The sequence below is a fragment of the Centropristis striata genome, chromosome 15 (assembly GCF_030273125.1).
Source record: "Centropristis striata isolate RG_2023a ecotype Rhode Island chromosome 15, C.striata_1.0, whole genome shotgun sequence".
NCBI classification, from domain to species: domain Eukaryota; kingdom Metazoa; phylum Chordata; class Actinopteri; order Perciformes; family Serranidae; genus Centropristis; species Centropristis striata.
In genome coordinates, this window is record NC_081531.1 from 35,519,499 (window position 1) to 35,543,881 (window position 24,383).

The window sequence follows — 24,383 nt, forward strand, 5'->3', positions numbered from 1 at the left end:
GGTCAAAGTTCAAGGTCCAGTTATGTGTACACTGTATGCAACAAATACTCAAATTCTCCGTTGTGTCATTTTTTATATTGTACCTTCAGCAGTGTGTGGATGAAGCATTGTATTGTTAAATGTTACTAATTTAGCGGCTAGCTTGTTAGCTCACACAAATCTGATCTTAGAGATGTAATTTAAGAAGAAAATCACAAATTAATGATTTAGGTTCTCAAAATAAGAAGAATAAATAGATTATTTTGAGACACTGACCCATTTTTGGAAAGCTTCTGATCTTTTTGAAGGTATTTTTTTCATCACACTGGCAGAAATTGGCTTCCATACTTTTGTCCTTGTAAATCAGAGTTTAATTAAAAACACTTCAAAAGATCAGGGTAGACCCCCCCCAGCCGCGTTTTTTAGCTTTTAAGAAAAAGTGCAATTGTACATCATCATAAAAATCTATTCATGAGGTGGATGAAGTCTCAGTCTCCCTTTATTATGTTTCCATTCATCCACATTTGGTTTAACCCAGGGGTCTCAAACTCGCGGCCCGCGGGCCAATTGCGGCCCTCGTGACGATATTTTGTGGCCCCCACCTTGATATGAAAGTTTAATGTGAATTTTATATGAATGGCACTTTACCGTGTTGGTTTTTTTTGTTGTAATTTTGTCACTTTTAAAAAAAATAATTTTGTGTATTTTTTGGTAATTCTGAGTCTTTTTTTGGTCCTTTTGTTTCTTCTTTAAGTAAATTAGTTTTTTTTCTGTCATTTTGTGTCTTTTTGGGTCATTTTGTGTCTTTTTAAAATAATTTTGTCTTTTTTGGTCACTTTGTGTCTTTTTTGGGTCATTTTGTGTCTTTTTTTTGGGTCGTTTTGTGTCTTTTTAAAATAATTTAGGTCTTTTTCTGTCATTTTGATACTGCCTCCAGCGGCCCCCAGGTAATTTGAGTTTGAGACCCCTGGTTTAACCCATTGAAGCCTGGAAAGCGGATACGTCGTTTTGTAGTATTTGTATAAGCTCTCAAATACTTTTTGAATTTCATTTCTATCTGCTACAGAGGCTGAAAAATCTATTATTTAGTAGAAGAGTTGACACTTTCCAGAAAAACTTCAGGTTTAAGGGGCTTATTTTAAAATCGCCCAGAGGTTTTACAGGCGTTTTAGGCCTCAATGGGTGGAAACAGTGGACTATGATCCATAAAGGTCAAAGTTCAAGGTCCAGTTATGTGTACACTGCATGCAACAAATACTCAAACTCTCCGTTGTGTCCACAGATGGCTCAAGGACTTGTCCACGGTGGATCTACTCCAGCATTCTTACACACCACTAACGTCCCGCAGCAAAGCACTGTGGGATACATCCAGCAGCAGCAAACACAGCAACTGCCCCAAGCACAACAGCAACAGGCGCAACAGCAACAAAGGCAATACCAACATTCCCAAAATCAGACTGGCAGTGTTTCAGACTTCCGAAATATGCTGACTCGGTAGCGCTGTTAGAGCGAGGAGATCTCCCTCTGTGTCGTCACCATGGAGACGGCAGCACGTTGTGGCGTTTGGAAGCCAAACTTGACGTCAAGTTCAAGTTCTGCAGCAGAAATGCCTGAAAGTGGAAAACTGCTTCTAGTGACCTTACTGTTGATGTGAAGCCGCCTGTCTGGACATCACTGGAGTGAACGCCGCCAGCAGAGGCGGCGCCGACCGACCCGACGCCACCTGCAGGACCCGAGGAGCGTCTGTGGTGCTGCTGCGCCCTCATCACACTCAGACTGCTGCAACAAGTGGATTATCAAAGCTCTCAAGAAGACTCTTCACATGTTTACATGTGGAGCTTTTTCATCTAAGAGACTTTCCTTCTAAGTGTCTGTTTGCACTTTGGTACCGCCCCCTACCAAAAAAATAGAATATTTATTTTTGCCCGTGAATCTATTTTCCTCACTAAGAATGGCAGAACAACCTCCAGCTCCACAAACAATCATCAACCCTGCACAGATGTTTAGAGGTTCGTCTCATAAAGGGATTAGTGTACATAGGAACGTGACATCAGTGTCTGTTTCAGTTGGCAGACGTCAGAATTCGCTCCCCAAACCAACAGTCTGGCCTCCAAAAAATCACATTCTCATACAACAAAACAGCATTGTCGGATACATTTTTAGGGAAACACATTTTCTCCAAAATATTGTTCGTTTTTGACGTATATGACAAATAAATTTAAGTCGGGAGGAGGTGGGATGGATGGATGGTGTAAAACCAAAAGTCTACATTGACTTATTTAACATACTCTGAACCATTTGTTTTCTTTAAGAGATTGAAAAAAAAAAAAAAACCAACAGTTTATTGAAGAAAGAAACTGTAAAAACAGGCATTATCGTCAGATTTAGAACTTTCTGACATTCCTGATAAGCCAAAACTCTGCTTAAAATTGTGATTTTTCTGTCAAAATCACTTCATTCTACATGTCCTTCCATAGGGGTGCAGGACTTATACATTTTATATATTGCAGTAAAATACATAGTGAGTTAAATGTAAAAAGAGCAAAAAAACGTCCTGAAATGGCTTGTTGGGGTTCAGAGTGTTACTGACATTAGGTAACGTATTTATCAAACTTAAGCCTTGTAAATCTAACTGAGAATGCAGTTTAGTTGTATGGGAAATGTATTTTTGGGAGACCAGGTTGAAATGATGAAACAGTATGTTGATGGTAAGTCACTAGAGTAGTCTAGACGGATTTCAGAATAAAGGCCTCCTATAAGAAGTGAGGAGCATTTATGGGTACAAGTCAGGAACCGGCCTACCTTACATATCTCAAGGGTGCTGAGTCCAAAAAAATGGTTCCCAAGCGAAATTTTGAGTTTTTGACCTTCTAATTTGTATCAAATGGCCACCAAATTGCCCATCTTGCTCAGTCATTGGACCATTTCCACTTAGTTTTTTTGTAAGTAGGCAATCAAGATGAGGAAATTAAGTTTCTGGATCTATAGTCTAGAGTCAGAGCAAGAATATAGTGGAGGCTCAGTGTCTTTTTTATGTATATATATATATATATGCAAAATACCAACTGGAACATTTAAAAGTGATATTGATTGAATATTTATGTCGGCCTTAAAAAAACACACAAATAATGCTTAATTTCACCTTAAAAGTTGATATTTTGCATATATATAAATATACAAAAAATCTTTGATCATTTCATTTTCATCTTTGATTGCCTACTTACAAAAAAACTTGGGGAAAATGGTCCAACAACTGAGCAAGATGGGCAATTTGGCCGCCATATTGATATGCAAATGAGAGTCAAAAACTCAAAATTTCGCTTGGGAACCATTTTTTTTGGATTCAGCACCCTTGAAATAAATAAAGTAGGCCGGTTCCTGACTTGTACCCATAAATGCTCCTCACTTTCACTTTTTGGACAATTCCGTCTAGACTAGAGAGACTTTACTGTCAAACATGCAGCGGTGAGCACGCCGCCATATCTAAAAATAATCTGGTAAGAATTTACACGCTACACTGAGACGCTGGGGGTGGAATATTCTCCAATTATTATAAAGGTCTATCTAGATTTTTAAAGCCTGAATCTGGAAGTGAAGAAGGGACGCCATCTCTCCACTGAAGTTCTGACTTCAGGTGCTTCTGGAGCTCTGCAGCCCTCAGCGAGCTGCCAGACGGGGAATCATTTGTGCCTTTAGCTGTGGTGCGACCATGGTGCGGTTGGTTTGATGGTTGTGGCTGATTACGGCTTTAAAAATCCAGCTCAGGTCCGTTTGGAATACGAAGTTATATTTTCATAGGTCATAATTTATTATTTTCCGCATTAGATTTTAAACAAATGACATCTAGATTTGTACCGGATGTATTACAAATATATATCGGATGCTTTTTCGCAACCAGTGAGTCTAAACTCTTCTTTCTGTAACAATACCGAGATTCATTTAACTATTTACTGAACCCCAAAACCACCGAAAGTTTATTTATTACACATAGAGAAAGAAAAATATATAAAAAGACTAGTTTTCTACTTAAAAGATCTAATTGATTTAATGTGTTGATGTAGACATTGAAAGGTCAACGCGAGTCTTAACGGTTTAATGAAACCACTGACATCCAACATGATCTCACAGGAATCCGTGGAATAGCCACGGAATCGCTCAAATTTCCGTGAAACTGACACGGATTTGGCTACAATGCAAGTTAATGCCAGTCATATCCCGTGGCTATTCCAACATACAAAGTGATTATGTATATTCACTGAGTGAATATTTAGAAAATAAAACATATATTTCTCGCTAGAAATGTGATCAAAATCCATTTTTATGCAGAAACTAAGTCAAAATATTGATTTTTCACTAAAAATGAGAGAACTGTCCGCCATGTTTTTTGTTCTGACCGCCGGGACCTTGAAAGTCACGTGACTTGGAACAAACCAATAGGAACAAATATCCATGGAATAGCCACGGGATATGACTGTCATTAACTTGCATTGTAGCGAAATCCGTGTCAGTTTCACGGAAATTTGAGTGATTCCGTGGCTATTCCACGGATTTTGAGTTAAGCGAAATCCTTGGCTATTTCACGGATTTCTGTGAGACCATGTTGCTGACATCACACCACATTATAAACAAAGTGCTGCAAAAGTAAAGCTCTGTGATTTAAATAACTTGGGGAATGATTTGGGAGAGCTTCTGCCTGTTTTGTCAGTAGTATTACCGTTTACTCCCATTTATTCTGGTTATTCTTGGTATATTTGACCATCTGAGACTAAATGTTCGCTCTAATCGTGACAAAATGAGCTCATTTACCAGTTAACAACACACTGCTTCCTACTTTAAAGGTGATCTCATCAAAAAAACAAATGAAACAAAATGTATTTCCCCTTAAACTACAGAAACCTCTGACGCATCGCTGTGTACAGCTGCAGTGATAACAAAAAAAAACACTACATTTTACATTACCGGTATTTTAACATGCTCTCAAGTAGAAAATCTTTTATATTTTCTGAAAGTTTGTTACTGGATTCCACAGTTGTTTCCAGCTCAGCAGGAAAAACATGGCTTCTCATGACTCAGTGTTTCCTGGAAGTGTCACTGTGGAGCTTCATAAGAAGCAGCTCTTCATGCCTCAGTGTGAGTTATAAGCTGCGTCATCGTCCCTTTCAACACTCAACATGTACGCTCAGTGCCGATTTACACTTTCCTATGTGCAATGTCAATTTGAAAAAGACGAATGTTAATTTATACTGTTTTAAATGTTTCACAACAGATGTACGATGTATATAGAGGTGTATAATAACTCATTGTACCATGTAAATTATATGGAAGTATTTTTTTAATGAAAATGTCCAAACATTCCTACAAACCGTTGATATCAGCAGTATCTTTTTTAAAAGGTATCAGTGGGAACGTGGTTCAGAGTGGCAGTTTTCCCCCCAAATATGGTTAAAAAAAACCTCACAGGAAGTAAAGGATGAATATGCACAGTGATCGTGAAAAAAAGATTAAATGGAGAATCTTTATCCATGTAAGGAAGTCCATTTCTGCCAGTAGAAGCAAAAAATGTAAAAAAAAAGATCCTGGAAGTTATTCTAATGAGAACTTTCTCTAAATAAGTGTTGCAAAATAATCTCTAAGGCATTCTGCCAGCCTTATGTCATGTTTTTGGCATCCAGATTGATTTTAGAGAACCTGGACAGCAAAAAACAGCATAAAATAATGAAATACGACTTTAAAAAATCAGATACAAACCACATTTGAAGGCGTCTCTGCCTGAACGATCAAATCGGATTTGACGACGGCCAAAGAGCCTGAAAAACTTTCCCCTCGTCCTTCTATAAATCTATAAATCACTAACAATAATAATAATAATAATAATAATAAAATCAGTCATGCTTTCATTCTACACTTTTACAGAAACAAGCTGAACTTTGTTGTTGTCACTCATCTGGTGATAGTTTTTTTGGTTTCCAGAAGTTTACTGGATTATTTTACAGGGTTTTTCTATATTAAGTGCAAATGTCATAAATAAAATACAAATATTAACCATCAAATTGACATTGAAACCTGTAAATTAACATAATGACAATATTATTTAATTGCTTAATGGTTTGAATGTTAAATGTACAAACAAAAAATAACATTGCTAAATGTAAAATTAAGGCAGCTTTGTTTTACGGTGAAACTTGAAATTTAATATAAAAAATAATACAATAAGAAATTGTAACGTAAAATCTGATAGCAAAAGGTGCCAAACACTTACCGTCATATTAAAGTTAAAAAAACCTTTACTTATTCTACATATATATATATATATATATATATATATATTTACTGTATGTTATCTGTTTAAAGAAAATATCTGTAAAATAACTTACAGCGCTAACCGTTATTTGACAGTAAATGGCAACTTTGCTGCCAAACTTTACCGTTTATTAAACTTTTTATTTTTATATTGTACCCTCAACAGTGTGGATGAAGCATTGTATTGTTAAATGTTACTAATTTAGCGGCTAGCTTGTTAGCTCACACAAATCTGACCTTAGAGATCTAATTTAAGAAGAAAATCACAAATTAATGATTTAAGTTCTCAAAATAAGAAGAATAAATAGATTATTTTGACACACTGACCCATTTTTGGAAAGCTTCTGATCTTTTTGAAAAAGTAACTCATGTATGAATTAAAAGGTATTTTTTTCATCACACTGGCAGAAATTGGCTTCCATACTTTTGTCCTTGTAAATCAGAGTTTAATTAAAAACACTTCAAAAGATCAGGGTAGACCCCCCCCCGCCCGCGTTTTTTAGCTTTTAAGAAAAAGTGCAATTGTACATCATCATAAAAATCTATTCATGAGGTGGATGAAGTCTCAGTCTCCCTTTATTATGTTTCCATTCATCCACATTTGGTTTAACAGCAGCAGTTTTTCAGCTCAGCCAGCAACTCAGAGGTGCCATAGATTCCTATATTTTACTTTTTCTTAATTTGTTTTATTTTAATCACTGACAGATAATGTAAGTTTTTGGAAAATTAATCATTTTCAACCTTTCAGACAATCAAAGTGAAATGTTCTATCGAGGTTCTTTTCCATTTAAACACATCAGATTTCTTGTCTACTAAATAAATGTTATCCTACTGTTATTTGCCTTGCAAAGGAAAATTCTGCTCATTAAGCTCAAATGTGGGCGAAGCCCTAAATTATTTTGCTTTTGACAAACCACCCAGTCTCCGCCACATGTTTAGATGAGGTTTTTTTTAATGTGTATTGCTTCACAGACAATATTGTAAATAATCCATCTGCTCTGTTGGTACTGTTTCTCTTGTAGTTGCGGCATCTTTTTCCCCTCCTTCAACTTTTCAGAGTGCTTTTTTTTCTCTTCATGCGTTTTTTTTTTCATTGAGTGTCATTGTTTTTGAAGGCATGTGATTTTAATCACATTTAACTTGTATTTTTTTTTTCCCGATTTGTAAAATAGTGACTGACACCTTAAATGTAAGCGTGGACAGTCAGATCAATGCTTTCTGTGTAAGATTAGCCAGAACAAAACAAACCTGGTGCACAGCCATTTCTGCCGTTTCAGTGCAGAAACAAACATGAATATATTGTATAATAGAATGTAAAAAAAAGTTTAGACTATATATAGTTGTTTATTTTATATGTCTAATAGATTACATATGTATGTTACATGATTTTAAAATTAAAGTAATTTTGTAACAGATAATGAAGTGTCTTATTAGAGGAGGTGAGGCTTTTTTTTTTGCGTTTCAAGTTGGTGTTGCACAGTCACTTGTATGGCTTGTTTTCTTTCTGTATTTACCATCAAAATAAGCTTTAAAAATATCGTTAATATTGTTTTAAAAGAAATTAACAAATTAAGTTTACATTCTAAAATATCTTGATATTAATTATGTTATATTGAATTATTTATAAATCAACCTGGATATTGTGAAATATTTGAAAATAAATATTTTTAAACATACGTATGGTTATTCTGAGCAAACTGTTTACATAGAAAGGAATGTCTTTCATCTGTGTGTTCTTAATGCAATATTTTTCACGCCAGGGTTCAATGAAATATTGTTTTTACTCTGCAGAGCCCATATGTCACACCTTGCTGTGGTTTCCTTTTCAGTGATTCATTTAATGTGCATATGCTTCCCAAAATTACAAATCTACAGGGACGATTTGCTGATTAGAAGTTAAAACTTGCAATTCATAGTGATACCTTATTTGTAGCATAGAGGGAAAGAAGTGGACTATCACAGTGGATATGTCCACTTCTTATGGATCTATCATTTGCAGCCAAAGCAGCATCTGTAAATAGTAAATACACAGCTGATGGTAACGACGTAAGTCCAAAATTTTGCATTGAAGTGAATGGGACGGCCGAAAAAAAATGAGCGAAAAAGAAGAATAATTGGAGATTTTTAAACGTCTACTTCTCCGGCATAATTTCACCTAGAGACTCCATTTAAACTTTAAACAGTAGACACAAGTCTTGTGTATTGGTGTATTAATTTGCGTTTCGATAGGTCATATAGTTTTTTATCAATCCCTGTTCAATGACCATGATCATTTTTGGAGAAATTCTGAGATTATAATGGGTGTGTATTGCACGGAATGTTCGTGACATCATCGCCAGAGTGTAGAGGGAGAGAAAAAACTGTCAAAAAATAAATTTGAAAACTGCGCTCCAGGCCGCAAATTCCACTCTACAGAAATAATTTATACATAGAAACGTAGGAAAATTTGTCTTCTCACTCACAATCCTCTGGTAAAGCTGTCAGAGTTATAGTTTGGGCGTAGGACGCACAGATGCGCCACCAAGACACCAACAGCCTCATTGGCTCCCATATTAAAAATGCAGCAAGAGTTCTATAGAAAAGCATATTTAACAGTTTTTCAGATCGCTCTAACAAAGCTATTTCTTCATTTTTCTTCACAAAAAACATATGTAGACATTCAGGAAGAACTCAGGACGCTCAAAGTGAAGTCGGATCAATGATAGGTATTATGGTTTTGCCAAAAATGCTTTCTGTTCGAGGCCAGAAATTCCAGTCTGTCCACCTCTGGCTGCTGTCACCGTTAATTCTGTTGATTGTGTCTCTCTCACACACACCTTTCAGAATTTCCCCAGAGGAAATTTTCTAGTTAAACATACAATTCTATGTATTTCAGTATTTTAATTCACACACACACGCATTTTCCTCTCTTTAGAAAGCATAATCTCAAGGATTCAGCATTTAATTCTGTACACAGGTAAACAGATAATTTACAAATATTAAATTGAGGTTTGGTCTAAAAACCTTTGCTCTTTATAACCAAAATAACTCTTTAATAACATTATCAATGATAATTACAAAGCTCCTGTAACTCCTAGTCGAGAGAAACTTCAGTCACTCGGTACACCTTGTTGATCAGGACCTCCACCTTCTCTCCACCCAGATGGCAAAGGTCCAAGATGCACACAACATGTGTGTCCTCCAGCTCCCCGGCAGTCGCCAGCACCTCCTCTGCAAGACAGATGTTGACTCTAAATATGATATGATATGTAATAGTGATAAAAGACATGCTTCAGTGTGTTCCTGAAAAAGATTGAGGACATACGCTCCTCATTTACAGTACAGGTCAAAAGTTTGGACACACCTTCTCATTCAATGTTTTTCCTTTATTTTCATGACTATTTACATTGTAGATTCATCAAAACTATTAATGAACACATGTGGAATTATGTACTTAACAAAAAAGTGTGAAATAACTGAAAACATGTCTTATATTCTAGTAAGCAAAGGGTGGTTACTTTGAGGAATCTAAAATACAAGACATGTTTTCAGTTATTTCACACTTTTTTTGTTAAGTACATAATTCCATATGTGTTCATTCATAGTTTTGATGCCTTCAGTGAGAATCTACAATGTAAATAGTCATGAAAATAAAGAAAACGAATTGAATGAGAAGGTGTGTCCAAACTTTTGGCCTGTACTGTGTATATATGTATGTATATATATATATATATATATATATATATATATTAAAAATGCTCTTCTCCTCTTCTTTTCTTCTTTAACATTTAGCACTCCTGTAGCGATGACAGTAAGCTCTTAAAGTTACGTACTTACTTGATTCCTGTGGTCTATGTCTAGTACCTTCAGGTTGAATGCACTTATTGTAAGTCGCTTTGGACAAAAGCGTCTGCTAAATGACATGTAATGTAATGTAATGTAATGTAATGTGATGTGTTGGCTACCTGGCTGAGGAGGTGCTGAGCCTCTGATTGGACAGAGGAAGCCTGCTGAGAGGCAGGACAGCAGCGTGTTGCTGTGAGGATCCTGAGGGAGACCAACAGCCCGCGGATCATCTGAGCTCACAACAGGAAAATATGCAGCATCGACGGCTATTTGTTTGTTTATGCCTGTCAAAAAAAAGATTAAACAAAGAAAATTAACATAAAAACATCGTTGGAGTTTTAACTTTCTGACATCTTTGAGGTTACAAAAGTTTCCATTAGAAAAAGTAACCAAAACGAAGCTTAAAATTGTGATGTTTCTGTCAAAATCACTTTATTCTACATGTTGCATTTAGAATGTTGCTAAAGATAAACATCTTCAAAATCAACGGAATAACTAGATTCTGTTAAATTCTGTTTAGTGTTCACTCTTCTAGCCATGATTGTGTTGATTACATAGAACTGCAGGACTTAAATATTGCATTGAAATACAAGAACACAGTGAGTAAAATGTAAAAAGAGCAACAAAAAAAAACTCCCTGAAACAAAATCAAAATCAGAGGGCTGAAAATTGTGTTTCAGTTTTTCTGTAAATGTGACTTGTCTGTGCAAACAGCAGGTCTGAACCTCAGAGTGACTCACTGATTACGTTATAGAGTAAAAAAAATAAAATAAAGGTCAGTCAGCTGGGTCTGCACTTATTCAGGAATAATTGAATTAGACAGCATTTTTTGTGAGAGAGCCATTCATAAAGAAAGAGAGAACCTTGGCCTAAATCCTTTAAATAATTCAGACAGAATAATGTGTCAGGAACTAGAGCAGGGGTGTTCAACATGTGGCTCCAGAGCCTCATGCGGCTCTTTAGGCCGCCTGCAGGGGCTCCCCGGGGCTGAGACATAAAAAATGATATACATATTTTTACATTAAAATGTTCATTTATCAATGGTGTAGACCAAAAGCTATTTGTATTCCTCAATTGTAAAATTGTATAGCCTTTTTACAGCATATTAAAAAAAGTTTTAAAATCATATTGATAAATGCTCAATATGACTATTAATAATGTTGGTAGGCTAATTTAGACTTATTAGGCTGTTTAATTTTCATTTTAGGCTCAATAAAAGGTTTGCGGCTCCATTCCGCGATTTTCTCTTTTTTTTTTGGCCAACAGTGGCTCTTTAGTTAGTAACGGTTGCCTGAACTACAGCAGTAGTTCTCAACCTTTTTGAGTCGCGACCCCCAATTTAACATGCATGTTGTCCGCGACCCCCACTCACTGAACACAATCTCACACGCACAGTTGAGATCACCCAAAAAAAAGAAACAAAATGACCAAAAAAGAAAAAAATACCAAAAAAGACACAAATTGACCAAAAAAGATACAAATTGACCAAAAAAGACACTAAATGACCAAAAAAGACACAAAATGACCAGAAAAGACACAAAATAACCAAGAAGACACAAAATGACCAAAAAAGACACAAAATGACCAAAAAAAGACACAAAATGACTAAAAAAAAGACACAAAATGACTAAAAAAAAGACACAAATTGACCAAAAAAAGACACAAAATGACCAAAAAAGACACAAATTGACCAAAAAAAGACCCAAAATGACCCAAAAAAAAAGACACAAAATGACTAAAATAAAGACACAAAATGACCAAAAAAGACACAAATTGACCAAGAAGACACAAAATGACCAAAAAAGACACAAAATGACCAAAAAAAAGACACAAAATGACCAAAAAACACACAAAATTACAAAAAAAAGACATTAAATGACCAAAAAGACTAAAACACATTAACACATGAACACTTTAACACAGTGGAGACAGAGCTGACTTCCAAAATGATTTGGCGACCCCCAGAAATCATCTCACGACCCCAATTGGGGTCCCGACCCCAAGGTTGAGAACAGCTGAACTAGAGGATGTCGCCCACAGCTTGAGGCTGAGTTTAGCCTCTAATGCCTCAGTCACATAAAGAATACTTTACCTAGTATTGTAACTGTGTAGTATCCTGGACAGACCCCCGGGGGGGCAGGGTCGGGGCTCTGCTCGGGGCTCCAGCGTCCCGGCTGCAGGTTGCTGCGCTGCAGGACGACGTTCTTCTCGTCCAGCGTGAATCTCAGAGACAAGCTGTCCTCGTACAGACCGCCTCCACTCAGATGTTCAGACACTTCTTGCTGCTGCTTCAGCCAACTGCTGCTCTCCCAGGAAATGACATCAGAGTCTGGTGGAAACAACAGATATTACTTTTAAAATGTGGGCAGGCAGCTTAAGAGTTATTGACCAGTTGTACTGTGACAATGTTTTACAGCCATTCTCATATCTCCAAGACTAATTCTTTTTTACCTCAAAGTGATATGTTCAGGTATTTTCAGATTAGGCATTACATCACAAATCATACAGATTGGAATACAATTAAAGGTGCCCCGTCACACACAGAAATGTACTTTATCAATATAATTAAACATCAAGTACCCAACAAAAAACATGTCTCCCACATATACAGAAACCTGTTATTAGATACACCAGATAATACTCTTTATTTAAAAAATAAATGGGAACTGGAGTTAAATGTTATAATTGAGGAGGGGGAGTGGGAAACAATATGCACTGGATGTCATCAGGGTATTAATAGTAACATGTGGAAAGAGTTTGACTGGAAGATGAAGACAAGATTCTTTAAGATTTAAGATTCAAAGCTGCTTCCTTTTTGGAGCAAAATTGATGCAGTATTTGGGATTGATTTACTGTTTAGCCCAAGTCAGTTTCTTTATGACCTTACTCCTGACGACACGTACACCAAGGACCAAAAGTACTTGTTACACATACTTTTGATGACTGCTAGAAAAATGGTGACAATAAAAATGGAGGAATCCATGGCCACCTACAAGATATTTGTCTAGCTGAAGGGGTCTCACACTGTCCTGACTGTCCAGTATTCTTTAATTCATTTATTTAATTATACTGTACTCATTGTTATTATTCAGCTTTCTGGAACTCAATGTGTCTTCTGTCTTTGTTTAGTTTTGTTTAGTCTTTGTGACATTTTTATACTGCATATTCATATTTATTCTGCACAGGAATTCTACTCCTTAACACATACTCCTTCTTTAGACACTTTATTTTTTATTGTATTTTTATATTTTATTGCTTGAAGTATGCCTAGGTTGTTCTTCTTATTTAATTGTGTTGTTATTGTCTCTGTGTGTAATGCTGCTGCTACACTACATAAATAAAGTATATCTATCTATCTATCTATCTATCTATCTATCTATCTATCTAGTTTTTTCGCACTGCCATGTGTACTCTGTACTGTTGTCAAGAAATGTTTTGTACCATGTTCTTTCTTGTTAAATAAAAATAAAGTTAAAAAAAAAGTCAATACATTGCATACTTGTGATCTTAAAATTGACCAAAATAATTGTGATTATGATTTTTGCCATAATCAAGCAATGCTGCCAGTAGCACACCTTGATTTTGAGGCTCCACATCCTGAGTCTCCTCAGAACCAGAGTCATCCTCGTCTTCCTCCAGCTCCGGTCCTTCCTCCATATCTTTATGTCTCCTATAGAAAGAGGAACAAAAGATCTCAGCATGACTGAGATGTGTCACTAGCGATCATTACCAGTCGGCTCTTTATTACCTTTTAGCTGACACGCTACCATGATTCAAGGAGGACTGCGTGGCTTTTCTGGGGAAAAAAAAAGTTGATTTTATTCATGAATTCTCCTCGATGATATGTGCTCCTACTTTAACAAAATTAAAATGATTTATTTGGTTATTGAGACAAATCATACCTCTTCTGAATTCTTCTTTTCCCTCTGCTTGCTGAGATTTTCTCAGATGTCTCACTGGCAGCCAGAGTCTGCTCAGCTGTTGATGGATGATTGTCTGGTCCAGCATCAGGAGAAACAACAGGCGCCTGCAGGAAATCAGCTGGTTTATTTTACAGTTTTAATGGTCAACACTCTTGAAGAGATGCTTTGAATTTATATCTGTTACCTCTTGCTCTTCTGGTCCTGGAGGCTCTGTGGTCTTTGGGTGTTTCATGTACCTCACTGCCATGATTTGTCCCTGAATTGCGAGTCTCTTGTGTTCCCGGTACTGCAGCGTCTCCAACTCCTTCTTCAAGTCAGCAGCAGCCACCAGAGGAGCTTGAGCTGAAGACGAGCAGGAAGGTTTGAAAACAAGGCATAAATTAACCCATTGAGGCCTAAAACGCCTGTAAAACCTCTGGGCGATTTTAAAATAAGCCCCTAAAACCTGAAGTTTTTCTGGAAATTCAACAGAAGTGTCAACGCTTCTACTAAATAATAGATTTTTCAGCCTCTGTAGCAGATAGAAATGAAATTCAAAAAGTATTTGAGAGCTTATACAAATACTACAAAACGACGTATCCGCTTTCCAGGCTTCAATGGGTTAATATACTGTATCTATAACCAGGAATGCTTTATATTCTTAAAGCAGTTTGACTATGGCACATTTTCGGCAACGCTTTATATTAAGGTCCTTGTAATAACCATTAATTAACAAGTAATAAGGCCCTTGTAAGTCCTTACAAGATGCTTATTAACATTATTGTGTGTTTATAAGCTTCTATAAGTGTTAATAATGGCATTACAAACACCCATGACCCACCCATTATGTCTTTGCCATGCCTTTATTAATCTTATTTTGTTTATTTGTTTGTTTTATTAAAATATACTTTATTGCTCATCTATTATAAGTTAACTATAAGTTAACTATGCTTTTTGCAACTACCGGATCTAAAGCGAGAACAATGCCTTATTACTTGTTAATTAATGGTTATTAAGGACCTTATTATAAAGCGTTACCACATTTTCTTCTCTTGGGGCATCAGAGTAACTTTTTTAAAGTGATGCACACGCTATAAATAAGCCAACCTGGTCTCACAGGAATCCGTGAAATAGCCACAGATTTCGCTTAACTCAAAATCCATGGAATAGCCACGGAATCACTCAAATTTCCGTGAAACTGACACAAATTTCGCTACAATGCAAGTTAATGACAGTCATATCCCGTGGCTATTCCATGGATATTTGTTCCTATTGGTTTGTTCAAAGTCACGTGACTTTCAAGGTCCCGGCGGTCAGAACAAAAAACATGGCGGACAGTTCTCTCATTTTTAGTGAAAAATCAATATTTTGACTTAGTTTCTGCATAAAAATGGATTTTGATCACATTTCTAGCGAGAAATATATGTTTTATTTTCTAAATATTCACTCAGTGAATGTACATAATCACTTTGTATGTTGGAATAGCCACGGGATATGACTGGCATTAACTTGCATTGTAGCAAAATCCGTGTCAGTTTCACGGAAATTTGAGCGATTCCGTGGCTATTCCACGGATTTTGAGTTAAGCGAAATCCGTGGCTATTCCACGGATTTCTGTGAGACCATGTTGAAATAAACCATTCTGCATTTCCCTCACCTGAGGAGTCTACCATGGACTGAGTGTATGTGTGTGGGGGCCGAGGGTAGCAGTAGTGACCCCCAACACAAGTCTTCTGGAGGACAACGTTGTCCTTCAGGGTTTTGGTCCACTGGATGAAGCTCTTTACTCTGGGGTCACTCACATATGGCTGTCCTTTGTGGTAGCCTGTTGTGGAGACAAATAATGTACATGTGTGAGCGCCAAGGTTATTATAGTTAACGAAAACTAACAAAATAACGAAAACTAAAATTGAAAAAACATTTTCGTTAACTGAAATAAAAGTAAAAACAAGAGGTTTTTAAAAAACGATAACTAACTCAAACTGTATTGTGAGGTTACAAAACTAACTAAAACTAACTAAAATTATAGTGAAAATGTCCTTAGTTTTCGTCTTTGTCAACTTTTTTCATTCATAATTCAGTGTTTCTATTTCAACATGCAGGAACACAGTAAATATGTTTACTGAGACTGGGATGTCTACACTAGAACCAAAATACAAAACACCCAGAACTGTAAGAGTTAATAACCTTATTGAGGCTGAGATGATAAACCAAAAGAAATAAAGGCACATACCCATTACAAAAAAACTAAAACTAACACTAAAACTAATAAAAACTAAACTAAAACTAAGCATTTTCAAAAAATAAAAACTAAACTAAAACTAGCAAACTCACTCTAAAAACTAACTAAAACGAACTGAATTGAAAACACAACAAATTCACAACGAAATTAAAACTAAAACTAATGAAAAATCCAAAACTATTATAACCTTGGTGAGCGCATCATTGAGAAACAGAATGTGGGATATTAATCGTTGTTTTCATAATATTTGGAAGACGAAGTCATCATTTAAAATTTCATTTTTTCATTTTGCACAGGCCTAATGTAGATGATCAGACCTGTGATGAACATCTCCGTCTCACAGCTGCTGGTGAGGTACGGCAGCGAGCCTTCCACTCGACAAACCCTCATCTGAGTGCACACCAGGTAGCTCACTGTGGAAGACAGAAACAGACTAAGAGAAAATGCTTACAGGTGTAGAAGCAGTTATTTAAAAAAAAACAGCTGATACGTGTGACTTACTTGGGCAGATACGACTAAAGACTTGTGGTTGGGAAGAGGAAAAAACCTCCAAGATGAATGGACGATCAGATGTTCCATCCACTGCGTGGATCCATCGATACGTCCAGTATTTTTCTGTACCTAAAACGTGACCACGGTCAACAGCTGGATTCAAATTTAAATGGAACGTTTTCTCACAATTTTTCATGTTTTTGTCTACAAGAGACTAATTGAAATTGGTTCACTATGATGACACAAAAACATAGGTAAATAAATGTGGGCCATTCGCATGTTTTTTGGCTCTGCCCTAAGATCGCGAAATTCTGGGAAGATGTTCATTTAGCTATAGGCAGAGTTTTGGGTTATGTTGTACCTATGTCTTGTACATTGTTGTATCTTGGTATCATGACGGGTAATGTTGTATTAAAAGACGACAGGTACATAATGAAAAGATGAACAAGAAGATTGGATGAAAATAATGAACGAAATACACATTATGGAACAAATGACACATAAAATAAGGATTCAAGAGGATCAATGCTGCCGGAAATGGGAGAAATGGACAGAATACATAAAAACGACAGGGCAAGGACTATCACAGTGACATTAATACAGGATCTAACTGTAGAAATATAATGATCCAACATGTTCCTTTTTTGATGTTAGTTTTTTTTGTTTTGTTTTGTTTTGTTTTATTTTACTTGTATGTATAATGTTCTACACTGCTTTAAGGGAGAAACAATAAAAAGAAAGTTATAAAAAAAAAAAACATAGGTAAATGGGATTCAAAATACCTAAATTCAGCAGCTTTACTTTAGTTTTTAAAAGTAATTTCTAGAGTCTGGATGAAACATGAACATTTCTTACCAGTGTTCCCTTTACTCCGGACTCTTTCAACACGACCAACAAATGTCACCAAACCGATGACATCACAAGCAGAATTATTGGATAATTTTTCCAACTCTGACCTGTAACATATATAAGATGAAGCATTTTTTTTAGACAAAACTAAAATCAAGAATTTGCTTTGCTACTTAAAAACAAATCTAAAAAATAATTTGTTGTTAACCAGAACTTATAATGTCACAATTTTGATAGATGTTGTGGAGATGCAGAGAAAAAGGCAAATTTGCGTCTAGTTTTTTTATTTGCACAAACTAAAAACCGATTCATTACCTGGTGCTGAACTGGTAGGAAACCTCAGGCAGCCCCCACTGAGGCAGGACACTCTTTGGTGAGATCACCGTGATGACTGAAGCAGGGTTACGAGGGTTCAGGCAGATTTCTTGGAAAAATACACATGATAATATTACATTTATGCGGTGGATCACCAGCCCTGTCAGAAAATCCCAAAATAAATCCGTACATACCTACAGAGTTAAAGGTCTTCATTCTGCTATAGTCCATTTGTGGGTGTGATCGGTTTGAATAACTCTGCTTCAAGGAGAAATTTTGGATGTACAACACGGTGCCGACTTTCAGTCTCTGGAAAAACTCTGGACAAAGTTCGTTCCAAAGCACCAGGGACATCGTCCCGCTCTGGTCAGCAACTTCAAAGTATGCCTGAAATATGAAAAAACATGAGGTGAAAAACAAGTAGACTAAACTACAGTACAGGCCAAAAGTTTGGACACGCCTTCTCATTCAATGTTTTTCCTTTATTTTCATTTACATTGTAAATTCATCAAAACTATGAATGAACACATGTGGAATTATGTACTTAACAAAAAAGTGTGAAATAACTGAAAACATGTCTTATATTCTAGTAAGCAAAGGGTGGTTACTTTGAGGAATCTAAAATACAAGACATGTTTTCAGTTATTTCACACTTTTTTTGTTAAGTACATAATTCCATATGTGTTCATTCATAGTTTTGATGCCTTCAGTGAGAATCTACAATGTAAATAGTCATGAAAATAAAGAAAAAACGCATTGAAAGAGAAGGTGTGTCCAAACTTTTGGCCTGTACTGTATATCACAACATATGAATGTCAGATCCTGTTTATCGAGGCTCTAAATTCTCTGAAGGTTCAAACTAACCTGGTAGGGATATTCAATCCTGCTCCCAAACTTCCCATAATACCGTAATCTGGATTTGTGTATTATCTTCACAAGGAGAGGGAGAGGTTTCCATGTGTTCTTAAAGCATGACTCCAGATTACAAAGAAGAGTAATCTTGGACACTGAAAAAAGGAAATTGCAGACATCACATATTCAGTTATTTCTAGTAGCCAAATAATAATAATAATAATAATAACTTTATTTATATAGCACCTTATAAGGTGCTATACAACAGAAATAAAACATATCAAATACAATTTACTGACAACAACAAAATAAAACAACAAGAAGAAATTACATTAAAAAAAAAAAAATGTAAAATGTAAAATTCAAAAATCACCAATCACAACAAGGTAATCATACAACAGTAATAAAAGGAAATTAAGAGAAGGCCAATCGATAAAAGTGAGTTTTTAAAAGAGATTTAAAAGAAGCCACTGGTCGTGTAAAATAAATTTTGTAAGGAGAAGCATTAGTGACCGGACAGAGAAACTATTTTAGCACATAATTTGTTAGCTGTGTTCCTAACATGTACAGTTTATCCTGTTAACCCTCGGAAAAGTATGTTTCCTTTAGAATATCCCCAAAAATACATAGAAAATAACTGAAAAACAGGCATTATGGTTGGAATTTGAACTTTTTTCTTTCCATTAGAAAAAGTAACAAAACAAAGCTTAAATTGTTGGAATAACTAGATCCTGTTAAAAACATAACATGTTGCACTGCTCATTGAAAGTAGGAAGTCATGTTTGATTCTTCTGAGATGAACGGTCACATGACAAAAAATCAGACAGAACAGGCTGTTTACACAAAGCAGAGAGTGAATAGTTCAATATGTATTATATATGGAGACCCATTTTTTCCAATATTTGTGGGACTTGTGGGGACTTCGAAAAGTGTTGTTTATATAAATTCCATTTTATATAATTTATCAGAGAAATTCTGGACTTGTGATTCTTCTATTTTTTTAATGTCCTTATAACTGTGTTATTCTGCACAAAATAATTTTTTGGGTTGGTCCCACTTCTAAGTCATGATTGTGCTGATTCCATAGAGGTGCAGGGCGTATATATTTTATATACACTACCGGTCAAAAGTTTTAGAACACCCCAATTTTTCCAGTTTTTTTTTAAATTTAAATTCAAGCAGTTCAAGTCAAATGAACAGCTTGAAAGGGTCCAAAGGTAAGTGGTGAACTGCCAGAGGTAAATAAAAAAAGGTAAGCTTAACCAAAACTGAAAAATAATGTACATTTCAGAATTATACAAGTAGGCCTTTTTCAGGGAACAAGAAATGGGTTAACAACTTAACTCTATGGAGTCTTGGGCTATTTTGTCCATTTTTGAATTCTTTTCATGTCTTTGTAAGTCATTTTGTGTCTTTTTTTAGTCATCTTGTGTCTTTTGGTGTCTTTTTTTTGTCATTTTTCTGTCTTTTTTTTGTCATTTTGTGTCTTTTTTTGGTCATTTTGTGTCTTTTTTTAGTCCTTTAGTCCAACATAAAATGTGATTTTGAATTTTTTTTTTTTACTTTCAAAACACTATCATGCTCAATAAAGAATTTTAAATGTTGCAAATGTGCATTAATTTCAGAGTACACTGAGACATTAAACTGCATAATTTTCAATTCAATTCTGGAAAAGTTGGTGTGTTCTAAAACTTTTGACCAGTAGTGTATATTGCAGGGAAATACAACTCTACAATGAGTATAATGTAAAAGAGCAGAAAGAATTTTCTCACCGTCCAGAACTGTGTCAGATGGGGGACATCCTGAAGTCCAGATGTCTCCCTCTGGGTCCTCGTTGTTCCACAGGGACAGGTAATGTTTGCGACTCACCTGAAGAGGAACATCACTCCGCAGCACCAAACTGTTTTCCATGCCATGTCTGACCAACATGGGCAGAGAGCTGACATCCTTTATTCTTGCCAGAAGAGCAGACCTCTCTGCAACACACCTGATCTTCTCCAGGCACATGTAACCGTGTCCCAGCCTCTTCTCGTTGTAAACAAAGGAGCACTGCGTGATGCTGACGTCACTCCCAGTCCTCAAGGTGTTAGTGTGCACCAGGTGATTTAAACCAGTGTGGAGGAAGCATTTGGCTCGCCAGACTCCGTCAGTGACCGTCACGTCGTAGCTGTAACTGTCCGGCTGATGCTGCTGCTGCCCCGCAGGCTGCTCCGATAAGTACCGCTGCAGAGCGATGACAGCTACCGGAGCAGCGTCACTGTTTACTCTGACACACTGAGCGGAGGATAACCGCTCCAATGTCCTCTGGAGGAAAGACGGCTGAGAGAGAGCAGCCATGGAAGAACAAGACGAGTTATCCTCCATTATGTGCAGGTAAGCTAGCTAACGTGATAAACTATTTGATGTTAGCCTGCTGGCTAACTTATTAGCTTGTTGGCTAACTAACTTATTCCTGCTAGTATTAACAGCAAATTCTTAATTGCGTTTCAACTCGTGAAGATACATTATTGCTGTCGGTAACAATCCTAAAGTATACATTACGACCCAGTGTTCAACTTTTTTTTACTTCTCCAACGAAATCAACTTTAACTGTTATGGCTGGTCAAACAGCGCGCCTCGGACACGGTTTGATTGCGTCATCGTCTTCTTCTTCTTCTTCTTCGTCTTCTTCTTCTTCTTCTTCTTCTTCTTTGTGTTGTTTTATGGCGGTTGACAAACAACTTTTTGGTGTATTACCGCCACCTACTGATATGGAGTGTGGACCGGGACTTTACACATTCCTGAGTTTAACTAAATAATAATAAAATAATAATAATAAAAATAAATAAATAAATTAATTAAAAAAAAAAAAAAGTTCTTCTTCTTCTTCTTCTTCTTCTTCTTCTTCTTCTTCTTCTTCTTCTTCTTCTTCTTCTTCTTCTTCTTCTTCTTCTTCTTCTTCTTCTTCTTCTTCTTCTAGGGTTCCGGCAGGATGTAGGCTGTCCAGCGTAATGCTGCCCTCCACCGGCCATAACTAGATCTAACTAACTAAATTATCTCATATAACCCAGTAGAATGTAAGAATTTTAACACTTCTCTCCCAAAGAGGCCCGATTTTCCCCTAATGCAAAGATCAGTAGTGGTTCTAGACCAGTTCTACTGTGGGGGCCAAGCAGGGGTCAGTGTTTAATCAGAGGGGCATATTAAAAAATGCCAAAGATGATATTTAAGTATTCAAATCCTTTATTTTAGCTTATTTAAAAATCTAATTTAAGTATATTTGGAAGATACAAGTATATTGAATGAAACAATGAGACTTATCAACAATAACAACTATTTTTGTATGACAATGATATTTCTCATTTTTGTGCAAAATTACTTTTTTTTATTTTGAAAGTGCAGTACAGTGACAATTATCTTTTTTATATATATATATATACACAAACTTTTATTGCACAATTCAACTATTATACAATGTACACAATCTGGGTTCATTTTGTGTACAATGAGATATTGTTTGAACAAAAAATAGGTAAGAATTGTTCCGTCATTCATCGTTAAAAATTTATAATTTTATTATTAATTTGACACAGGGGCCACAGCAGGGGCCAAGGGCTTCTTCACAGGGGCAGTGGCCCCTGGAGGCCCCTGTGTAGAACCGCCACTGGCAAAGATACCTCGAAAGGAAATCACAGTCAGACCAGATCAAACTTTGCCGTCTATGACTGGAATACAGGTTACAAGAAAAAAAACACATGCACCACCGTCTCCAATTCTCCACACTCACACAACCCATTCTAATGCTTGCCTACTTTTAAGCAACTTGCTAGACAGCAATGCCTCAGCCGAGTTAAAACAACTTCATCCTTCCGCCCAAACATACTTCTCCGTTTTTAACTCTTTACTGAGGGTTGCAAACAAAAATAATGCCGTCCCCTCTGCTCCTGATTCCACTCTTTCTGCCACTGCAACTCAAGCTTTTCTTTACACATACTGACACACTCACTCTTACCCATCATGACATTCAAATCTATAATTCCTTTAGACAATGACTCTCTAGCTAGCCAACCTGTCGGCAACTTCTTTTCCCTCTACCCTGAAGTGTCCAGGCACCCACACAAAACACACATGGCAGCCTAACCCATAAGAACCCATGGTGACACCCGTGTAACAAACACGTTAAATCTTCTATTTTTAGAAGATTTTTTTTTAAAGTTTAAAACCCATTTAACAATTCTAATCCGTTAATATGGTGTCCTGTATTGCATTTAACTTGTTTCGACCATATTTCCTGAACAAATTAAAGTCACAATTTTGATAAACAAAAAGACACATGGTTATTTGTATTTATTTATTATCAATTTATTATTATTATGCTACTTAAAAACAAATCTAAAAAAATAATTTGTTGTTAAACAGAACTAATAATGTCACAATTTTGATAGATGTTGTGGAGATGCAGAGAAAAAGGCAAATTTGTGTCTAGTTTTTTGACATTTTAAAATATGAAATATTATAAACATAAATATTATAAACATAAATACTATAAGCGCCCAATGTAATGTTTATGTCACATCACAGATCTTTGACATTTAGGGATAGTGTTTTTGAAAACACATCAGAAATGGTGGTATATCCCCCATAACTTTCCTTTAAGGATAACTGGCTCTGGGTTCTTATGGGCTAAACTCTCAATTCTTAAGAGACAACACAGAACCTCCATTACCAGATCTGGACAGGTACAAGAGGAGCCAACTTTTAGAGCCACCAAAGCGGCAGCAGAATCTGAACAAATAGGATTAAAATTATTCTGAGGCTTATTTTGCTCCGTCCACTCCAAAGCTTTTAATATTGCCACCAGTTCAGCTGAGAATACAGACAAATTGTCTGATAAGCTGAATTGAAGATTCTCATCTGCAAAAAAAATTCCAGCCCCAGTTTTCCCCAAAAACAGGGCCCTTGATCCATCAGTAAAAATTTTCATGCATCCTTCAAACTGATTCAGGATCATTCTCACATCTCTACACTGACTATTTAATTTCTCCTCCTCTCTTCGAGGAGAGACAGCAAAACCTCACGAAGTTCAGGAAGAAACCAAGGGAGAACAGGAGACCAAACATGCCATTTGACTTTTTCCTCTAGTCTTTCACAAAAAAATAATAATTAAAGATGTCCATTTTAAGTTGAAATACTTTTATTTTGTATTTGTTATTAATTACTTTAGTCTGATCTAAAAACTAGCCGGCTAATGTACCCAGGAAGTTCCTTTTTTTTAAATTCCGTGCGACTAGTGAGTTGTAGTTTTTTTAAATTAAATTAATTATTGAACAAATTTAGGGTGCATTTGATACAAAAAAATAGACAATAAAAATACATACGCATTAAAAAGAACACAAGCAAATAAATAAGAAAAAGAAATGAATACATTCAAATATAAAGGGAAGAAAAATAGACAAAAATAAATATAAACAAATAAATAACAAAAGGAAAAAAGGAATGTAATATTGTGTTTATATTTGCCTACATACTTTCCATGGAATTAGGGCTGTAACATTTATGCATATTATATTGATGATATGGTATAAGCATATGGTATAAGGATATTATAGTAATATTGTAATACGTCATAAGTGCTGTGTTTTTCTCGT

The 24,383-nt window shown here is 35.9% G+C and overlaps 3 protein-coding genes across 9 annotated transcripts in view; 1 reads left to right on the forward strand and 2 right to left on the reverse strand.

The window, feature by feature from the left end:
* Positions 1-3,104, forward strand: part of npas2 (neuronal PAS domain protein 2) — a 56,628-nt gene extending 53,524 nt beyond the window's left edge. For 4 of the 7 annotated variants that reach the window (XM_059351899.1, XM_059351901.1, XM_059351900.1 and 1 more), the window contains one exon: positions 1,262-3,104. In XM_059351899.1, the coding sequence (XP_059207882.1) occupies positions 1,262-1,477 (216 nt within the window). In that variant the 3' untranslated portion in view covers positions 1,478-3,104. The remainder of the gene's footprint in view (positions 1-1,261) is intronic. The other 3 variants (XM_059351903.1, XM_059351906.1, XM_059351902.1) reach the window with 1 other exon arrangement.
* The window catches only part of LOC131986796 (gap junction beta-1 protein-like), a 94,906-nt gene that overhangs the window by 4,242 nt on the left and 66,281 nt on the right, over positions 1-24,383 (reverse strand). The gene's annotated exons all lie outside the window — the stretch shown is intronic.
* Positions 9,189-21,597, reverse strand: radx (RPA1 related single stranded DNA binding protein). The gene is made up of 15 exons (XM_059351921.1): positions 20,529-21,597; positions 18,769-18,911; positions 18,099-18,291; positions 17,905-18,013; positions 17,596-17,696; positions 16,750-16,869; positions 16,566-16,661; positions 15,664-15,831; positions 14,212-14,369; positions 14,007-14,131; positions 13,853-13,900; positions 13,680-13,774; positions 12,197-12,433; positions 10,224-10,388; positions 9,189-9,489 (listed from the first exon to the last, which is right to left on the reverse strand). The coding sequence occupies exons 1-15, from the start codon at positions 21,118-21,120 to the stop codon at positions 9,353-9,355; spliced, it is 2,487 nt and encodes an 828-aa protein (XP_059207904.1). The 5' UTR covers positions 21,121-21,597; the 3' UTR covers positions 9,189-9,352.